This window comes from Apodemus sylvaticus, chromosome 1, assembly GCF_947179515.1.
Source record: "Apodemus sylvaticus chromosome 1, mApoSyl1.1, whole genome shotgun sequence".
NCBI classification, from domain to species: Eukaryota; Metazoa; Chordata; class Mammalia; order Rodentia; family Muridae; genus Apodemus; species Apodemus sylvaticus.
The window spans coordinates 50259840-50280906 of NC_067472.1; the positions used below are offsets into that span (position 1 = coordinate 50259840).

A 21067-nucleotide genomic window follows, 5' to 3' on the forward strand; every position below is an offset into this window, starting at 1 on the left:
CGCCGGCGGTCGCTGGCTTGAGTGGCAGGGGGCGGGTGGGGGGGCGCCCTCGGAACGGGCGGAGGGGCGGGGGGGAGAGAGGCGCTCCGGAGTGAGGGAGCCGGACGCTCCGGGAGCCGAGGGGGGCGGGGGGAGCTGCGCCGCGGGCGCCGCCGCCTCCACCGCCTGGGACGCAGGGGTGGGGGACGGACGAGCCCCGATGCCGGGGGAGACGGAGGAGCCGCGATCCCCGGAGCAACAGGACCAGGAAGGGGGCCCGGCAGCGGCGTCCGACGCGGCTTCCGAGGAGGTCCGGCCCGGCGCGGCGGCGGCGGCGGCGCCTGCAGAGACCGCGAGCAGCCGCGTGCTGAGGGGAGGTCGGGACCGCGGCCGGACCGCTGCGGCCGCCGCCGCCGCCGCCGCTGTGTCCCGCCGGAGAAAGGCCGAGTATCCCCGCCGGCGGAGGAGCAGCCCCAGCAACAGGCCTCCCGACGGCCCCGGGCATCAGCCCGCGGCCGCGAAGCCCCCATCTCCTGCTCAGGGCAAGAAGAGTCCGCGACTCCAGTGAGTAACAGTCTTTGAGGCGTTGGGGAAGACCCCCCTCTAGTTCTCACACTCCCCTCCCGGCTCCCGTAGCGCCCGCTCCACGTGACACCCTGCTTGCTCTGCCCCCTGCCGGCTCTGCACGCCAGATGTCACGCCGCTGGCGGCCGGGCTCCCGCTGCCTCGCAGCCTGTAGTCGCCAGTCCACGCCCGAGGTCGCCCTGTGCAGGCTGCACGCCCTCTGCTTCCCGCCTGCTCTGTCCTCACTCTGGCTTCTGCGCCCCCTTTGTCAGCCTTTCGCTTCCAGTGTTACATCACATTCCCGTTAGGAAATCATCCGCACCATACTAGCCCTAAAGAGAGTTTTTATCTGTGATTATCATTCGAGCCACTTACAAGGTAGCCATTCTTGCCCTTCTAAATGATCAGGTTCAATTTTACCCTCAGGATGAAAACACCACTGTGCCAATTACAAGTGTATTTTATACAATTAAATTAGATGTGTAGTTCTTTTCACCAGTATATGAACTTTTTCTTTATGTATATATTACCTTAAGATTACGTTGATCTGAATTACTACTTTGAACTAATTAGAGGCCCTTAACAGATGGCCAGGAGCTTCAGTATTTTAAATTGCTCATTAGAGTAATGCTTAAGAATAATTAAGTACATGAGTTTATAAGTTACACGTTTTAATCAAATTAGCTATTCGCTCTTAAGATTGTCATTTGATTTACAAGTAGGAAAAAGAAAAGTCAAAGAACCTTCCAGTAGAGACAGTGCAAAGGGCTTGGCTTACCTTAGACCTAGGAAATTTTTAAAGCTTAAAAACAAGCTTGCTCCAGAATTAAATCTGTGACTTGGAACAGTTGCATAAGATGCTTCAGGAATAAAATGCAACTGTATCATAATTTGCTACTAGAGTGTTTTCCCCAGTTTTTAATGTGATTTAAGAAAGTTAACTTTTTTAAGAAAACTTAGGAACTATAGTTCTGTGGAGAGTAAACTGTCCTACAAATTTGTAAGCCAAATTGAAAGTTGTAACTGCTGTATGTACACTTTACAAAAATCTTAAGGAATTTAATCTCACAAACTTGAAAATATATAAATCATTAATCTTAATTGGGCATAAATTCTTTAGACAAAATGTTTAACCTATGTATCTTTCAGTTTCTTCTCTACACAATATACAGGGAATAACCTCTATGATCTGAGCTTATGTGTATTAAATATACCACACATTGTCTTATACATTAAAATACTAAATTCAACTTGTCATTTTGAGGAGTGGTAGTCTAACAGAGGCAAGAGTACTTTATAGTGGTGTTTTGTACATGTTTTATAAAGTTTTGTGGTTTTATATTATCTTACATAAACCTACCACTTGAGAATTAAGTATATCTGAATCAAGTTAAATTATACCTAGAAGGGTTTGCTTTTCCCTACATGGTAGGAAGTACTAATGGACCTTGACTCCTACAGTGTAATTGTGGAAACAGTTCATCTTGGATGAATATGATTACTTGAATTAGTTTTTTAATCACTGTTTTTATTGTGAAGAGGAAGACGCAATCTTCATGTTCCTTTCCATCTAGTACTATAGTGATGATGAGCTCTACCTTCTTTTGCCTTCAGATTTATCCCTTGCTCATGTATTTAAGATTATACCATTTTATCAGATTCTTAAAATTTTCGTTTGTATTGCATATTTTTACTTACTCAGTAGCCTGCAAATCAGAGAGCTGTCAGTACATTCCAGCTTTGCAACCCTTGTTTGAAAAGTAACTAGGGCTAGAACTGTTACTCCTCCAAGGTGGAAAAGGCTAAATTATAATTTAGATCTTGGCTTCATCTTCAAGGACCTTGGTGAGGAAGAAAACATTGATTAGCATTCATTAATTAAACTTTTTACAGCTGTTCTTTGACAACACATTTTTTAAAATTCATTTATTTATCCTTTGAGACAAGCAGTTTTGAGTGTCAGTGTACTGAACTGACTTTGATTAATCTCTTCCAAATAAAATGACATTTAAAAGGGAGATGAGAAATTTAATTTATTATTAAATTGCTATAATACATTTGTTCTTTTCAGATCCTTTTCCTTTCCTAGTTAACTTTTCACTCACTTTCCCTCTCCTTGCTTTTTTTATCGGAATTTTACAAAATTCCTATAACCTATTAACCTGTATTTGTTTCTTTCAATTAAAGAACCAGCCCAGTATACAAAATCATTTAAAATATCAAAAACATAGATTTGGATTAACTAAAAATGTGTGGTATTAATGGAAGACAAGTTATATACTGGAGCAAAGCTTGAACTTGATGTTCAGGTTGAAAATTTGATGTCTCAGCTTGCGCTACTTACTGGCTTAGTGACCATAAGCAAGTCACTAGCATCTTTAGAACTGTTTCCTCTTGTGAATTTTGAGTTTGTGGCAAGAGCTTTACATCTGAATAACAGGTTTTACTTTCATAAACTTGACTCTATAACAACTTGACATTTTTGAGACTTGCAGATACATAATATGAATGCAGGAAAATAAAAATTGCAGGAAATATATTCAGCCTGCAGTTGCTGGGGTTGCTGGGAATTGAACTCAGGACCTCTGGAAGAGCAGTGGGTGCTCTGAACCACTGAGCCATCCCACTAGCTCCAGCCCAGGAAATATATTCAGAAGAAAGGCATCATGTTAAATGTTAGATGCTTTATTCACAAAGACCTAAATAGCTAGTAGTTAGGAAGTTAGATCCAATTTGTATGAAGTTTGTGTTATTCAAAAATTAAGCTCATTGTTTGCTGTATTTTAGTTATGATCCTCATTTCACTTTTGGATATGCTTCAAGAAACGGATGGTATAATCGTTTGAAGGTTGAGGATATAATTTTTTTTTTCCCTTTGGCTTGTCTCTTATGTTTTTTTGTTTTTCTTTTTTGGTATGTTTGGTTGGTTTGGGTTTTATGTTTCTTTCTTTGAAGACAGGGTCTCACTATGTTAGCCCTTGCCTGGAATTTTGTATGTACACCAAACTGGCCTCCTAAGCAGACAGATCTGTCCATGGTTCTCTGCCTCCCAAGTGCTTTGATTAAAAGCATGTACCACCATGCCTGGCTTTTTCATTATTTAATAAATTAAAATATCCATGTGCATACAAGAAAATCAAATTAAGACTAGGATAGGAGGTAAAATGTCTTTATTCTACTTTATTCCATGATATAAAATAAGATATCTGCATTCCAGATTTTAAAACTCAACAAGTAAGTCTTAAAATGTAGTTGTTGGATAGCCTTTTTAAACTAATAATTGATTATTTTTAGAAGTCTTTAGGTTCATTTGAGTGATACATGATGAAAGGTGTTGTTTTAATCTCTGATATATAAAGGGTTCATTGTGGGGTTGTTGTTTTGATCAAAAGAAAAGTAGTAATAAACCTGTAGGTGGCATTTTCTTGCTGTGCTTCCTTGAAGAGTTGTGGAGAAGTATGAGGTGGTGAATTTTCTGAATTGACAAACACAGCTCTTTGTTTCTAGAAGGCTTCAGTTGCACAGCACTGGAATTCTAAGTGGTTGGGATCCTAGGGCAGTCAGGATGGTGGTAGAAACATTGAATGATTTCAAACACATTTAAGGCATCCAGCAGGTGTGTTTTTAGTGCTCCATTTCCTAAAGTGAAGGTGGTTCACAATTGCTTGGGTCAGTTGGGAAGTTTATAACAGAATAAAGCCAGCATAGTACTAAGCTTTTTAAATTGAGGTAAAAATCACAGTTTTCTCACAAAACATCTTGTAATTACATTAAGTTTATTTGCAATATTTCTGCTTCTAGATACTGTGTGATATCTTTATGATTAAAAATAGGAAGCCAGTTTACTTATGAGTTTGGGGAAGGGGTATGGAATTCATAATTCCAGTTACATTTGATAGACGCTATCCCAAATTAAAGTGGTAGGGATCACTTTGTTTTTTAAGGCTTATAACTGAGTTTTTTACTTGCATTTAATTTGTAAAGAATAAGTAATATGTATCCCAGATATGTATAGATTGCCTTTTTAGAAGTTTATTGGATTTGGTTATCAATTTTGAGGACTCTTAAAATTCATTAAATTTTTGTTAGAAAGATTGTTCAATAAATATCAAAGTAAAGGAAGTGGTGTAACAACATTTATCAGTGAGTGAGAGTTACTGACATTTTACTATCCTTGCTATACCTACTTTGTAGCATGTATAGGAAGTTATCATTTCAGTCTTTTTTATCGTACTTGTATAAAATAAGGATATTCATTTTCTTTCATAACCACTTCTAATAAAAGTAGCAACATTTTCATTGTTTTTTTTTTTTTTTTAATGTTTAAAAGCAACTATTCAGAAGATAATTCTGTTTCTTTACTGCTGATTATAGTGGCCACTCTGTAAGTTTACATTAATCAACATTAAAAAAAACGCAAGATCCTTGATTACAGTAGCTATTTCAAATGATCAGCAGCCACATGGAATAGTATAGATAGGATATTTCTACCACTACTGAAATAGGCTTTGCTTTGAACAACATATTATAAATGCTTTCTGTATTTTTATGGAGATGAACCTAAAATAAATACTTATGCTTTAAGGAAATGTACAAAATTACTCATTTAACACTTGACTTTTTTTCTTTCAGGTGTATAGAAAAAATAACAACTGATAAAGGTAAGATTCATTCTCTTGCGTGTAGCATTGATTGTTTTGTAGTCTAACAGAAAGGGCACTACACTTAAGCTTGGTTATTCAGTTTTCCTCCATTCAAAGACTCCTAGAGGAGTAGGCCTCTGGAGAAGTTGGAAGCAGATTTGAGCAATACAGTGTCTTTGAATTTAGAAAATCAATAATAGGTTCTAATTTAAAGACCACTCTGACTTTATGTAATAATACTAAAGTGTAGGCAAATCTTGATAACTAGTGACTCAGTTTTCTTTTCTCTGATTATTGGAATGTAAAGCTAATCAATCTCAAATACCAGATATGAGTATTATATACAGGCATGATAGGTATTTGGGGGGGGTTGTTTGGGTTTTGTTTTGTCTAGCAAGGTTCTTGTTACTATTTGGAAAGTGTTAATATCTACCATATGTGGAAAGTCTGTTCCTTATTCAAAAATCACTGTGGAGATCTTACTACCCAGGGAAAATGTAGCTAGGTAATGAATACTACAGTAGTTTTTCCTAAAACTTTTATTTGTTTGTTTTGTTTTGTTTTTGTTTTAAGAAGTTGGCTTCTATCATATCTGAAAAGAATGGAGATGATTTTTGTTTGAGTATTTTAATCTGGAATTGCCAGCATGATGGGTTACTGTGCTGTTGAAGCAAGATGAAAACTTCATTCTGGATTTGGGTACTTTCAAATTCCCATCTCCTATGTCTTCATTAGTCTAATGTCAATGCAGCTTAAAAGAGAAAACTTAACTTCTATTTGCCTTCTGGCTTCATTGGTCCTCAATTCTGATGATCATCTACTTGTTTATTTGTTGATGTTTATATGACTGTTCATAACTTTGACTTTTTAACACTTTCTAAACTTTGTTTTCTTTACTATATTATCAGTTGTTATGTAAATAGGAACATAAGAACCTTGCCAGCTAAAAATTACACAGTAATTCGCTTTACATTCCAAAAATCAGAGTAAGAAACTTGAAGGAATGTGACAAAGATGTCACTAATTCATCTCCCAAACATGGTAACTTATAGGGCAACAATTTATTATTTCGTGGTTGGACTGTTTTCCTCTACTGTATTTAGTCTTTTGGGGGAGAAACTCCCCTGTTTTTCAAATTTGCATGCTAATTTACATTTCCATCAAGAGTGTAGCATTCTTTTTTTTCCTAGATCCTTACATTTAATCATTCTTTTTGCTAGTAGTCTGAATTGATAATTTCATTGTGTGTTATCAGTATTTATAACCGTGAAGGGTTTGTTTGGTGTTTCTAGGTGGGCATATGGCTTATTCTTGTAAATCCAAGTACTCAAGTATCTTAGAAGGATTACCACAAAATTCCACACAAGCCTGAGCTACAAAATAAAACCTTGTCTCCAGTAAACAAGAACAGAATCTGAATTTAATACCCCATAGTCTTTAACAAAAAAGAAAATGTCATTTGCAGCCAGAAGTAGAGAACATTAAGTGAAATTAGCTAGACATAGAAAGACAAATGCTGTGTTACTTTAATGTTACATGAGTTGTAAATTACTCTGTTATAGAAGTAGTAGAAGAATGGTTACCAGAGGCTGAGGTTGGGGGAGGGGAGCTGTTGATGATAGGTACATTTTGTTTACACTAAACTGTAAAGTGCATTTCAGTGTTTTCTTGTACTGTACTTTAGTACACAGTAAGTAACAATGTAATAGACATTTCAAGATTGCTAAAGTCATTTTAAGTGCTCACACAAAAATGGTAAATCAGTAAACTGGCAATTATGTTAATTTGCTAAATTGAAGCTTTATATTATAAACACAAAACACACTTTGTGTGTTTTGAATGTAACTTCCAATTTTCTGGAGCTTAGTTGGCATTCGCCAAATACTGGGACAGAAGAGCAGCAATAGAGAATGTACCTGCATGTATTTCTTGCAGAGTGGATTTGCTTCCTTTTACTACAGAAAAGCACCATATTTGGGATTTAGTACTCACATATTAGTAGTGGTATAAATAAAGGCCCTGCACAGTGTTAGCAGGCAAAGAGTAGAAACCAACTGATAGAAGTAACCTGGAAATTCATGGGACTGCAGGCCTTCAGAGACAGCTCTTTATTCATGGCTATACTCTAAAGCATTTTGGATGTGCTATTTAAAATTGCCAGGCAGTGGTGGTTCACACACCTTTAATCCCAGATCTTTGGAGGCAGAAGTAGGTGGAGCTGAATTCAAGGCTGGTCTGGTCTACAGAGAGTTTGAGTACAGCCAGAGCTACACAGAGCAACCCTGTTTCTGGGGGGTCATGATGGGTTGTGGAAATTGGTTTAATGAGCCTTGCCTCTGTTAACTAGTAAGCTAATTATACATTTGAAATAGATACTGAGACAAGGTAAAATTACTTTCACTACCTTTACTACACCAATAAATAGAGTTACTTGCCAGTTAAAAATGAATTTTGAGAAATTCCAGATCAACCAGCCCAGTAGAAATTCAGGTAGTTACTGGTTTTAGAGTTTTTAATCTAAGCTGTAAGCTGGAAACTTGGGGTTTCTGATACAATCTTGAGATTGAACTTCTTCCCAAAACTTAAGACTTGAAGTCCTTCAACTGATCTAGGTTGGTGTTCAGGCAAACTGGGCACTACAACACAAGCATATTCTGAGAATTAACTTCTTAGCTGGTTGTGGTAGTAAAGGTCTATAATTCTAGGACTTGGGAAGCTGAGGCAGGAAACTTAAGAGTTTGAAGTCAGTGTGAGCTCCAGAGTGAGACTGTCCCACTTTCCTGATGCTGTATGTTTACATAAACACACACACACACACACACACACACACACACACACACACGTGCGCCCTTATAACTGAAATGACTTTTAAAGTAGTTATGTCTTTTTTAGCTTACAGTTGTTTGATTCCCCCATACAAGTCTAGTAGAACTAGACTTACCTGTCTCTAGAACTGTGTGAATAAAGGTTTTTGTTATTTTGATGGGTGGGTAGGGGGTGTTCGTTTTGCTTTACTTTTTTTGTAAATTGCTTAGTCTTCTTAATTTTCTTCAAATTTCTCATTCTTAAATTGTAGGACTAACAAACTATTTATCTTAAATTCTCAAAACAGGACAAAAGCATCAGTTTGTAGAGATTTGTTCTTTGCACATGTCAAACAGCTGATCTTTTCTATATAAGACAGTAACTGGGGTTCCTCTACTTCATTGGTTCCCAACCTTCCTAATACAGCAGCTGTTTAATACAGTTCCTCATGTTGTGGTGACACCACTACCACCACCACCATAAAAGGATTCTTGTTGCTACTTTATAACTGTAATTTTGATACTGTTATGAATTGTAATGTAAATGTCTGACATGCAAGATAGTCTGATATGAAACCCCTATTAAAGGCTCGTTTGACATGGGGGGGTGTTCTTGACCCACAGGTTGAGAACCACTGCTCTAGTTGACCTCTGCTTGATACCCAGTTCCAGTTCACCTACCTGGGGGTAGCATTTCACAAATTGCTCACCACTTGTTCAGATTATTCACCACTTCCATTGCCAATCTCCCTTGTTTTTTCTACCAGTGCTTTCTACCAACACCATTCTCTACATTGGGCCAACAAATTTGCTACAATGACTAGTAGAACTTGGAGGAAACAATATAAAGGAAATAAGAAAGGATACAGATGCATAGGACAAGGAGTATCCACTGAAAAGTAAAGAGCATCCATGCCCTTTCTGTCTTGATGGACCACCTTCCAGGCACTTTTGTTAACTAAGTCCAGTCTTTTTGAGTTTTTCTGCAGGCTTCACTAAGTGCATATGGTTGATTGAATTGCTGCTTATTAGTAAGTAGTTAGCCATCTTAGCCATGGACTCCTACAGGAGAAGTGAAACGTTTCAACTGTCCAATCACACCTTAGTATTTAATATTAACTGTCCTAAAGCTACCGAGAAACTTCTAGGTACCAGTCTTTTAATTAGCATACAAGGACAGTTACTAGATACTGGTTTTTTTTTTTTTTAAGTTGTAGGTTAAAAACAAGACTCTCGTTGCTGTTCCTTTTCTTTTCTTTTTCTTTTTTTCCTAAACTACGAAAATGCAAAGTAGAAGTGTGTGAATGAATTGATCTTTATTTTCTTTCAAAAATAATGTGGGACAGGAAGCTTTTGAAATTAGGAGTTTGATGCAAGCCTAGTAGCATACACAGTAATACCAGTGGGCAGGAGAATGTTGGCTTGAACCCAGCTGGCACTATTTAGTTTTAGGCCTTGTCCTAATAATAAAAATTAAAAAAAAAAAAAAAATGAGTGATATGGATGTGGCTTTTCCGCAAAACAGTTCAGCAAGCTGATCATTATATTTAAATAGACAGTCTTGCATATCTTGCTGGGGTGTGTGTGTGTTTTATTTCTTATAAATAATAAAAACACATGGGCTCTCTATGATCGAAACTTCTTTGAGATAGAATCGCTTTTGTTTTTTGCCCAGACTGGCCTAAAAATAAAACAAAATCCTCCCATCTCATACTCCCAGGTTCTAGAGTATAGTACTTAAACAGATCAGTGTCAAACTACTTTGAAAACATGTTCTTTCTTCCCCTACACTCTGATTTTTGAGAAATGGCATTATAACTCCCAATTATTTAGCCTTTCTGGGGTGGTTTAAAATGTGTTTCTTATTTGCCTTACTGCTTTACTTGACCTTCTGAGTCTTTTATCACTGTCTGGATTTAGTCCCATAAAATGTTGAAATGTGGCTGTGTTGGCTCTTTGACTTTGTGATTAAGACATTTTTATTCCTTCATAGTCGTTTTAAAGATTTTTAAAAGCTAGATTACCAAAATATATATGTATCCAGTTTGACAAGTCCCCTGAATACTCTAAAACCTTGATTAATTCTGATACCTTTTTAATTCCATCTGTGGTCTTGGAATTTGAAGAGTATGTCATTGAGTTGGATGAGTTTAGAGTTCCTTTCCCCTAACCTTTCATTTACAAGTGAAGGCACTGAGATGTAAAGAAACTTAAAATTGATGTATTGCATTATATAAGAAACCACACTAAATTTAGTGTCTGAAAAATAAGTGATTTGATATTTTTCTGCGATGGATGAGTAATTGTTATTCTTTGGGACTCATTGGGCATTTATGAAATCAGATAACTTTGGAAAGGGCCATCTGGCATATATAGCAGCTGTTACTTAGTTATAGGTGTTCCCCCCCCCACCCCCTTGTAGATGGAGGCTAGACAAGCAATCATTACATGACAACCTTGGGTAGCTTTGTAAAAGGGAAAGTACCACTCAAAAATAAGGTCTCAGGTATATCACATTTACAGTATAGTATAATTCATCACTAGAATTCTCTGCTTTTCTAGACTTTTTACATCTCCAATATTAATGCTTTCACAAGCTGTTCATTATCACCTGTTTAATTGCTAGTCTCATTCTGCTTTTAAAAATAATTTTTTATTGAGAATTTCATAAAATATACAATGGAATGTAGTCATTTCTGTGGTCCATTTACCCTCTCTGCCCCCTTCCTCCACTGTCTCCAAACCTAGGTCACTCTTTCGTCTTCAATTAGAATAAATCTTTTGAGACAAGGTCTCAGCCTAGGCTGACCTCAAATTTATGGGATCTTTCTGCCTTAGACTACTAAGTGTTAGGATTACAAGAGTGCCATCAAGCCCTGCTTCTGTATGAGCATGCAAATCTGAAGTCAGGTGTGATAATCCAGCACTTGAGAGGCAGAAGCAGCAAGATCAGTTCAGATCCTCCTTAGCTACATAGAGAGTTCAAGTCAACTAGACTATATGATACTCTGTCTCAAAGAAAGAAACAAAGTAGGGATGAGGGAGCAAAAAAATCCAGTCATGCCACTTAACCAACTTGGATTCTTTCCATAATTGTTAAGATAAAATTCAAATTCTGCCTGGACCTTCTTAATGAATGTGATGGCTGTCAAATCTTAAGTCATTTTGGTCTATCTTTTAGCTTCTTTCCTTTGGGGTATTTTTGCATCCTTTGTGCATCTAGCTATTATTTATCATTTAGAGTCCAGGGATATCTATTAAACACTGAGCTAATTGTCAGGTAAAGAGGCCAATAAGTGAACACAAATATAAAATCTGATGCTTAAAGAGAAAGCAAAATCAGTCTTGATGCATTAAAGAAAAAGAAAAGCTAGTTTACCTAATGTCAGTACTGTGAGAGTCAAAAGCAGTGTTTGTTTTATCCTAAGCTTTTAATATCACCAAAAAAATTTAAGTATATTAAATTTATACTTTTCTATCTATGCTCTATAGGCTAGTTTATGATCTGAATGGTAATAAACAGAAAAATAGAGCAGTCTAATTTAAATGTTAACATGTATAAACACATAGTGTAGTTAACTTAAAATAAGTGAACCATTTGCCTTGGAATTTATCTCAGTTGGTAACTTTCCTTGTATTCAGGAAGACTTTCCAGAGTTCATTTCCCAGCTCTCTAAATGATGGTATTGCTCACCTAAATTTCAGCACTCAGAAAGTGGGAACAGACAAGGATCAGACAAGCTCATCCTCAACTATACGTACCCAATTTAAGACTAGCCTAGGTTATATGAATCCCTGACTATGGATCATTTAATTTCTTGTAATCTGAAAATGTCTTTTTTTCTCTTGGTTTGTGTCCATAAAAAGGTTATTTCTGTTTTGGTATGTAAATATGTATACCATTAGATTAAGTTAGCTTTGAGAGAGTAAATTTTCTTATGGGTCTTTTATTTAAGTCACTGCATTATATAGATAATCTTGACCTTGGCCCTTGTCTAAATGTAAGTTGCCAAATCTGAAGGAAGTTTCATTGGCCTCTCATGTTCAGTGGTTAAGTGCAGATACATGCAATAGGAAGGATTTGGACTTTGGACTTTCTGTACTCTTCCATTGTGACCTCCATAACTTGAGTTAACATGAGGAAACTAGTTCCTTGTTTTTCTTTCCTTGGAATTTAAAGATATGACACAATTACTTGGCATGCTTATGTGAGCTAAATTTAGAGAAATGGAAAAAATAATTGCTGGTACTAGGTAGGTATTTGAGGTTTGCTAGTTCTCAGTAAGACAAAATTAAGATATGAGAAGACTTTACACTAGCTTCTAACCAAACTAAACACAGCCTGTTTCAACTAAGAACCAGATATTAGGTGTATTTTGGCTTTTCTAAGCCTTAATTGGATAAATGGGTAACCTGAGAGGCAGAGGACCAAATACTGGGTCGCCCCATGTGTATTTCATCATGACCAATGGCTGCAATTTCTGGAATTTTATTTAGCTTCATCTTGATGCTGCTGCTTTTTTTTTTTTTACAATCATTTTTTTCTATTTTTGAATATCGTCTTCATTTACATTGCCAATGGTTTCATCTTGCTTCTTAAGAGAATTAGAAAAACTATTCTTTTTGGTAATAGTATCTCATCTGAGTTTATAGCACTAACCCATTCTTTTGTCAAATTGGCTTAGCTACTCTGACTTCCTGCTATTACCATCTTTGAATAAGATGAAACTTGGCTCTTTTCCTGTTTGATCATAATTATTTACGATTATGTATTCTATATTCTCTTTATGTAGTGAAATGGTAATTGTGTAATAAAACATATAAAGCGTACAATTCTTTGACTGTGTATGTGGTACTCTGAAATGAAAATGGCCCCCGTAGGCTCATAGGGAATAGCACTATTTGAAAGGATTAGGATATGTGGCCTCCTTGGAGTAGGTGTGGCTCTTTTGGATGAAGTATGTCACTTGGCATAGACTTTGGGGTTTCAGAAGCCCAAGCCAGGTCTTCCTGCTGCCTGGTCATCCTGATACAGAACTCTGAGCTACCTCTCCATCACCATGTCTGCCTGCATTGCCATCGTGACAGTAATAGACTAAATAAACCACTGAATGTCAGCAAGTACCAATTAAATACTTTTCTTTTATGGGTTGCCATGGTTATGACAGTTCTTTAAAGCGCTAGAACATTGACCATATTCTACAACCATGGATTCCTATCTAAATTTTAGATGTTTCCATTATTACCAAAGAGAACCACTATACCATGTAAGAGCAATTATTCTTTCTCTCTCCTTCCCTAATTCCATTCCCTATCCCAAAAAGTAATTTCTACTTTCTATGTCAAGACTTTCCTTTTCTGGATATTTAATATAAATAGAATCATAGACCATGACTTTTGTGTCATATGCATAGCACATGTTTAAGGATCGTGTTTTTATTGTTTGATTCCTAGCTTCTCCTACTGTCTTGAAGGCTTGGAGTTATATGAGGACTGACTAGTATAATTAGATTACTAGAAACAGGCTTCAAAAGTTTAACATGTCCCAGGTTGTAGCTGCAGTCTCTTTATTTCTTCAGTCCATCCTACGAAAATCTGCCTCATGCATCTACTGCCATATCTTCCCGCCATAATGGGCTGAACTTAGTAAATTTTCCTCCCTTGCTTTTGTCATACATTTTGAATTGTAGGCACAAAATTTAACTCATAGTACATATGTACAGGCTTTTGGTTATTGATATTTGGGTAATTTACACATTTTGACAATGTTGAATTATACTATACCATTTCTTTATAAACATTTGTTTGATTAAATCTGTTTTCACATTTTGACATGTGACTTGTCTTTGCTAAGATAAAATGCCTGAAAAATCAACATATAAAAAGAAAAGATTTATTTTGGCTCCTTGTTTAAAAGATTTTCATATATTGTCATTTGGTCAGTTTCTTGGCCTGTAGTAAGGCACAATTATTTTTCCCCATTAAAAATAGATCCTTTCCTTATACAATATTTCATGGTTAAAGTTGCCCCTTCTTTACTCCTCCCAGTTCCTTCCTACCTCACCTCCTATCCAAATCCATTCCCTTTCTGTCTGTTATTTAAAAAAAAAAAACAAAAAAAACAAAAACCATTCTAAGAGATAACAACCAAACATAGCAAAATAAGAATAAACAAAAACCATCACATGGAAGTTAGATAGGGCAAACCAACAGAAGTAAAAAAAAGCCCCAAGAGAAGTCATAAGAATCAGAGACCCACTCATTCACACATTCAGGGGTCCCATAAAAATACTAAACTGAATGCTATAGTATATACTCAGGACCAGGTACAGATCCATGTCAGGCTTGTGCTAGTGCTTCAGTCTCTGAGTTCATAAGAGCTTTGTTTGCTTGATTAAGAAGGCTTTGTTCTCCATCCCTTCTGGCTTTTAAACTTTCTGCTTCAGATTCTTCCTTGGGGTTCCCTGAGCTCTGAGGGGAGGTGTTTAATGAAACATCTTATTTAAAGCTGTGTGCTCCAAGGTCTGTCCCTGTGTGATGTCCAGCTGTGGGTTTCAGTATTCCTTTTTATATTCTATAGGAAGAAGCTTCTCTGATGGCTGAGTAAGGCACTGATCTGTGATTGTAGCAGAATATCATTAGGAGTCATTTTATTACTTTCCTTTTTTTAAAAAAAAAAAGAAAAGTAATAATTTCATTTTACAGTAGATCTTTGGGCTATCTAGTCTCTGGTTGTGGTTACCAAAGCAGTTTGAGGTATGGTTTTCATCTTGCAGAGTGGGCCTTAAGTCAAATCAAATTATTCCCACAAGCTTTGTGCCACCATTGCCCTAAAATAATTTTTATAGGCAGGACAGATTATAGATCAGTAGTTTTGTGGCTAGATTGGTGTTTACATTTCTCTTTTGGTAGCCTACAGAGTACCTTCACAAACCAAAGACACTAAAACAGAAGTATAGGTTCTGTGTCAACACCAGCTCACCGTTTCTATATTCAATAAGATTTGTGGGAGTTTTTTTCAGCAATGGTGATTTGAGGTCAGTTTAAAGAAAACAATCTATTGTCTTTGTCAACAGCCTAGGTTGTTTGGGGGGATTTCCATGGGATCCTTTGACCCACAATGCAACTGAATGAACTATAGTCCCAGTGTTATAAGTTTTTTGGTGATACGAATTAGCTTGCTGGGATTTCATCCTTTTTTTGAAGGCTTTGTTAGGATCACCTTCATATATTTTAGGAAGCTTACACTGCACTAGGTTTCCATACTGCCCTCTCAGATGCCCCTTAATTCTAGATGTCTCTCCCTAAATTTCAATCCTCAACCCCATTTCTCCTCCTCCCTACCTTATCTTCTCCTACTCATGACCTAGCCTCATTCCCAGTCCACCCATAAAAATCTTATTTCTCTTTTCCAGGGAGATCCCCGTGTACCCACCTAGACCTAACTTTTCTGGGTCTATGAATTGTTGTTTGGTTGTCATTTATTTAATAGCTAATAGTGAATGCATACAATATTTATCTTTTGGGATCTGTGTTAGCTTACTTGGGATGATTTTCTTTCTAGTTCTACCCATTTGCATTTCTGTCCATATTCTGCAAATTTCATAATGTCATTCTTTTTAACAACTGAGTAATACTTCATTGTGTAAGTGTATCTCATTTTCTTTATCCATTCCTCTGTTGAGGGATATATCTAGATTGTTTCCAGTTTCTGGCTATTATGAACAGAGCAGCAATAAATATGATTAAACAGGTATTCTTGTGGTAGGATGCAGTGTCTTTTGGGTTTATGCCAAAGAGGCGTATACTTTGGCATATAAGCTAGATCATGAGGTAGATGGATTCCCAATTTTCTGAGCATCCACCATACTGATTTCCATCCACTAGCAATGGAGTATTCCTCTTACTCCACATTCTTACCAATGTGAGGTGCTTGGGTTATTGCCATTCTTACAGGTGTAAAATGGAATCCCAAACTACCTTTAATTTGCATTCCCAGATGGCTAAGGATGTTGAAGATTTGTTTCTCTGCCATTTGAATTTACTCTGTTGAGAATTCTGTTTAGATCTATACCTCATTTGCTCAAAGGATTATTTGAGGTTTTTGTTTTGTTGACAGGGTCAATTTTGTTCTTGTTGTTTGTCCTTTTTTGACACTGAGTTTCTTGATTTCTTTATATTTTAGGATATTAGTCCTCTATCAGATACAGTTGGTAAAAATCTTTTCACATTCTGTAGGCTGCTGCTTTGTTATTAGAGGGAAGGAAAATGGCAGTCAGGAAGGCCTACTTCCTAATAGTCCACTAAGCTATGAGTTCATCTGTGCATTAATCTACTGAAGTTAAAGTTCTCATGATTCAGTCATTTCTAAAGGCTTAGCATTGTTACATGGCTGCTTGCATTGTACAAGGGTTCTAGTTACCTCATTCTAACACTATTTTTATAATCATCCTAGTCAGTATGAAATTATGGTCTCATCAGGCTTTTGATTTGCATTTCATTTAATGACTGATGTTAAATATCTTTGCATGTCATTTTGTTTTGTTTAGCTTGTTTATTTTTTAATGAAATATTTGTTCAAATCTATTGCTTATCTTTTTAGTTATTTGCCTTTTTGTTAAAATGAAAAATGAGTGTTTAGTGTACCAGACATGCTTTTTACAAGTATTTTTCCCATTCTATATACTGTCTTCACTGTGAAATTTAAAGTGTTAGCTCTTAAGTATATGACCCATTTTGAATTGTTAAAAGCTAAGAATCTAGCATCCTTCTTTGTATGTAAATATTGTTTTTCCAATAACATTTGTTGAAGAGATATTCATTCCCACATCCAACAGTCTTACGACCTTATTGAAAATGTGTGTGTGTGTGTATACACGTACGTACATGACAATGGGATGGATGGATTTATATCTTATTTATATATAGGTTCTCAATTCAGCTTATTGACTTATATTTATTCTTTTGCCAGAACCACATATTGGATACTGTAACAATAGGTTTTGGGATTCTGAAAAATACTTTTCCGGCTTTGTCCTTTTTCTGCAATATCTTTGGCTACTTTGGGGGAAGGTTATCTTCTTAACAATATTTTTTACTCTTTTGTTTTTTGTAAAGCGAACAATTTTCTGAAATTTCCTTTGGGGATTGTTTATTTGCTAAATATATTTAATACAAAATTTTGTTTGCTGATCTTGTATTCTGCCACATTTATAAGTTTATTTAGGAGGGGGTTATTGATAGATTGGTCTGTATGAAAATAAGGTCATTTAATCTGTAAGCTGTAAAGAGTTTAATTGCTATTCCCAGCCCTGCTTGGGTTCTACCTTTGTTTTGTTTTTGTTTTCTTTCTCTTTATTTTTGGCAAGTAGAGTATTAAACAGAAGTAAAGATGTCGTCTATGACTTTCTGCTTAGATAGAAGACTTGTTCTTTCCCCAGAGTATGGTGTTAACTGGCTTTTTGTATCTTAGGAGTATATATTTCCTTTTGTCAGTTTATCTGTATCTTATTGAAGTGTTCTTATTATGTTATTTATTAATATTCTCTTATTTTGTATATCAAAAATATAGTCTCTTAATGTTGGCATCATAATATGATTGGAAAGTGTGTTTCATTCAATATTTTTGAGAAATTGAGAAAATCTGTAAGTAGGGTTTTTATACTTTTTAATATTCAATGGGAATAACTACTAAGTTCTGAGCTTAGATTTTTGCATTGGGGAGTTTTTGTTTGTTTATGGACTCCCTGTCTTAATATAATATGTTTAGATTTTTGTTTTCTGTTAATGTTTATTTTGGTAATTTCTGTATATAAACTTTTGGGTTTTGTCTAACATGGTACATAATTATTCATTGTGGTTTTTGTTTCTACTTTTTTTTAGATCTAGGTGACAGTTCTCATAGAAATGTCTAGGAAGCTCTAGGAAACTGACATTGGAGATGGAATATAATAAGATACTAACAAAAAGTTGTATAGTTTTGGAATTGGGTGGTAGGTAGTATTTGAGATTATTATAAAGTGTGTTCTCAAGCAGTGCAGATTACTCTGAAGAGAAAATAGATATTAAAGTTAATCTAGGAAAACCTTAGAAGGAAACTGTATATTGGATAGTGGGTAAGTCATTCTTATAAAGTTGTAGATGACTTAGCTTGTATTCTATCATTGAGTTAAAAGTAGAATTTATAAGCAAGGAATGTTTGTTTAGCTGAGGTTTTCTGGCAGTACTTAGAAGATGCTGCCTAATTTCTATTTGCTATTTATATATTAAAAAAGTAGGGGAATGGATTGCTTAGCATCATCATCATAATAATAATTGCTTAGCATAATAATGATAATAATAATGATAACAACAACAAAAAGTTTTGGTCATTTGGGAAGGTTTCAATCTGTCCAAGAAAATAATGCTTTCTGGGCAGTATCACACAGCGCCCCCTCCCCCTTTTTTGGCTAAAGAAACTAAATGTGTAGTCTGCAGGTTATAACTATCTCGGTTAACAGTTTCTAGAATAGACACATAGTAATCAATAGCTTATGACAGCCTTGCCTCCAGCAATGATAGGAGATTGACAAGGATTTTGAGAATTTTGTGCCAGCAGAAGCACTCACTACCTAAACTAGTAAGGACAAAATCAGAAAGAAATGAAAAATTCTAGAGATCAGAACCAAAATGTAAAGGTACTTCAGTAGGAGACTTGATACTACCAAAAGGCAGACTCTTGCTACCTTTGGGCTCAGAGTACAAAGCACTGTTTACAAAGAGTATTCTTAGGCCTTACAATCTAATAGAATTGGCATTTTTAACACTGTAACATGTTTGTTGAAGTTCCTGTTTCCCTGAAGCCTTGCCATAAATTTGTATAGTTATCAGAATGATACATAAGATATGATATTACATTGCTATTGTTATTCACATATTTTAAGACCTGGAACTACACTTTACCATGAAGTTACTACATGTGAATTTAAATTCATAGTATGAATCATAGTAAAATATAGCATCAAAGAAAGTCATTCCTGTTAGGAAATTCCTTTTAAGGAATTTTTAGCAACATTGTGAATTGTTCTTTTTGCTACCTCTAGCTCTGGTTTCTTTCTGAGACCATTTTCTTAATTTCACTTGGAGCTAATGGTTAGAATTCCATGAACCAATTTCTTGGGTCTGTTTTGCATTAAATTTTGTACAAAACAAGGTACTGTTTGGCAATGTAAAGTATTTTACTTAGAGTAGCAACATCAGGATAAGTGATGTTCTTATTGGAACTTTAGTACTTTAGTATTGGGAGCTTTAGTACTTAGTATGCTTGCATGGGCATTGATACAAGGGCATCTTGCCAAATGGCTAAGTCATAAGGCAGTATGACTGCCCTCTTTCAGCAAACATTAACTGCCTCTTAGAGATAGGTGAGACCTTACATCGAAGGGCCCATTGCTGTGATTTTTATCAGTACAACAGCCATATTGTTGGGTAAAATATTAAAAAAGTAAAACCAGTACATTCCCACTCTTGAGCTTCTGCCTGGCAGCCTGGCTGGCCATGTACTGGCAGGCATTAACTGACCTGTTTTTATCTTGTGGAGATTCTGACCCTGAATTCCACAATCTCCAACTAGCTTGCTAGGTTCCCACTGGTGAGTCACTACCACACCATCCCCATGCTTCAAATCCCCCACGGATTTTGTGGAGCATCTCAGGCAAACCGCCATACCTTTCTCTCTTGAACCCAGATGAGCCACTACATGAAGGAAAACGCAACACAGAAACTAGTAACTCAATTTCTGGGTGCAATGACTAAAACCTAATCTTATAAGCCTCATTAAAACCTGATCCCTCCGGTTATGGATCTACCATGATAATAGGAAACTCTAGCAGCTACATATTACCCCTCTGCTGTTCCTGCTTCCCTCTCTTCCTCTGTCCAACCTGGAAGTCCCGCCTACTCACCCATTGGTAGACTCCTTTATTCATTAGGGAATTGGGTCATAAGAACAGCACCAGGCCCATCCATAACACCATATCATATTCAGGACATAGCATTTTACAGCACCATTTCCCATCTTGTGGCACTTATATTTTTTCCTCCTTTCTCCAATATTCCCTGAGCCCTGAAGTAAATAATATAGATGTCCTGGATAGGCTGGGCACTCAGCAGTCACTTATTCTTTGCACGTTAGTCAAGGGTCTCTATTAACCTACTGCTCACTATAAAGCTTCTCTAATCAAAGTATCAAATAGTAAATGTAAACATAAATAAAGGCAATGTGACATGTCTAGTTAAGAAAAGAAACAGTAATGGGTTTCCCTTCTTAGAGCATAACTTGGCTCCCTACCAGCTAAGGGGTTTTGATCAGTTTTCCCTGAGCATAAATTTGCTCTTAAGGAGTAAGCTTTAAATTCAACTTTAGATTCAGAAAACAGTTGATCACCCCATAACAGTTGCGCCATTATATAGAAATGTGTCTGTCTTGCCCAGAAAATCAGTATTGCAGAACCCACAACTGGATGAGACTGTTAATAACTTTTCCAGAATTGAGTAGAATACATTTCTCAGTCCTATAAAGTTGAGTCAGCAGGGAGCAAAGCATCTAGTTCAGTTCCAACTTGATTTTTGTCTTGCAATCAAAGTGTTTGGTGTTTTCACCAGCCCTAGATACTGACCATTCAGTTCTGGTGGGCAATTGTCCTTGTCTTTGTTTTTTGTTTGTTTGTTTTGTTTTGTTTTGTTTTTTAAATAATCTCACTGGTCTTAATTCATGGTCCTTATATACTACCCTGAGCGATGGATTATTGGACTGCTACTTGCCACAAGTGTCTTAGAGTTACTATTGATGTGATGAAACACTGTGACCACAATAAATCTTGTAAAAGAAAGCATTTACCTGGGGATTGCTTACAGGCTTAAAGGTTTAGTCCATTGTGAACACTGGCGGGCATGCAGGCAGACATGGTGCTGGAGAAGGGGCTGAGAATAGTACATCCGGATTTACAGGCAAATACTAGGCCTGGCTTGAGCATTTGAAACCCCCAAAGCTCACCCCACAGTGAAACATTTCATCCAACAAGGCCACACCTACCCCAG

At 36.6% G+C, this 21067-nt stretch overlaps 1 protein-coding gene across 3 annotated transcripts in view; it reads left to right on the top strand.

The window, feature by feature from the left end:
• Zfp91 (ZFP91 zinc finger protein, atypical E3 ubiquitin ligase) overlaps positions 1-21067 on the top strand; it is a 35547-nt gene that overhangs the window by 1222 nt on the left and 13258 nt on the right. Inside the window, exons 1-2 of one of the 3 annotated variants that reach the window (XM_052189147.1) lie at positions 104-543; positions 5176-5204. In XM_052189147.1, the coding sequence (XP_052045107.1) occupies positions 200-543; positions 5176-5204 (373 nt within the window). In that variant the 5' untranslated portion in view covers positions 104-199. Of the gene's footprint in view, positions 1-103; positions 544-5175; positions 5205-21067 lie in introns of those variants that run through there. The other 2 variants (XM_052189138.1, XM_052189156.1) reach the window with 2 other exon arrangements.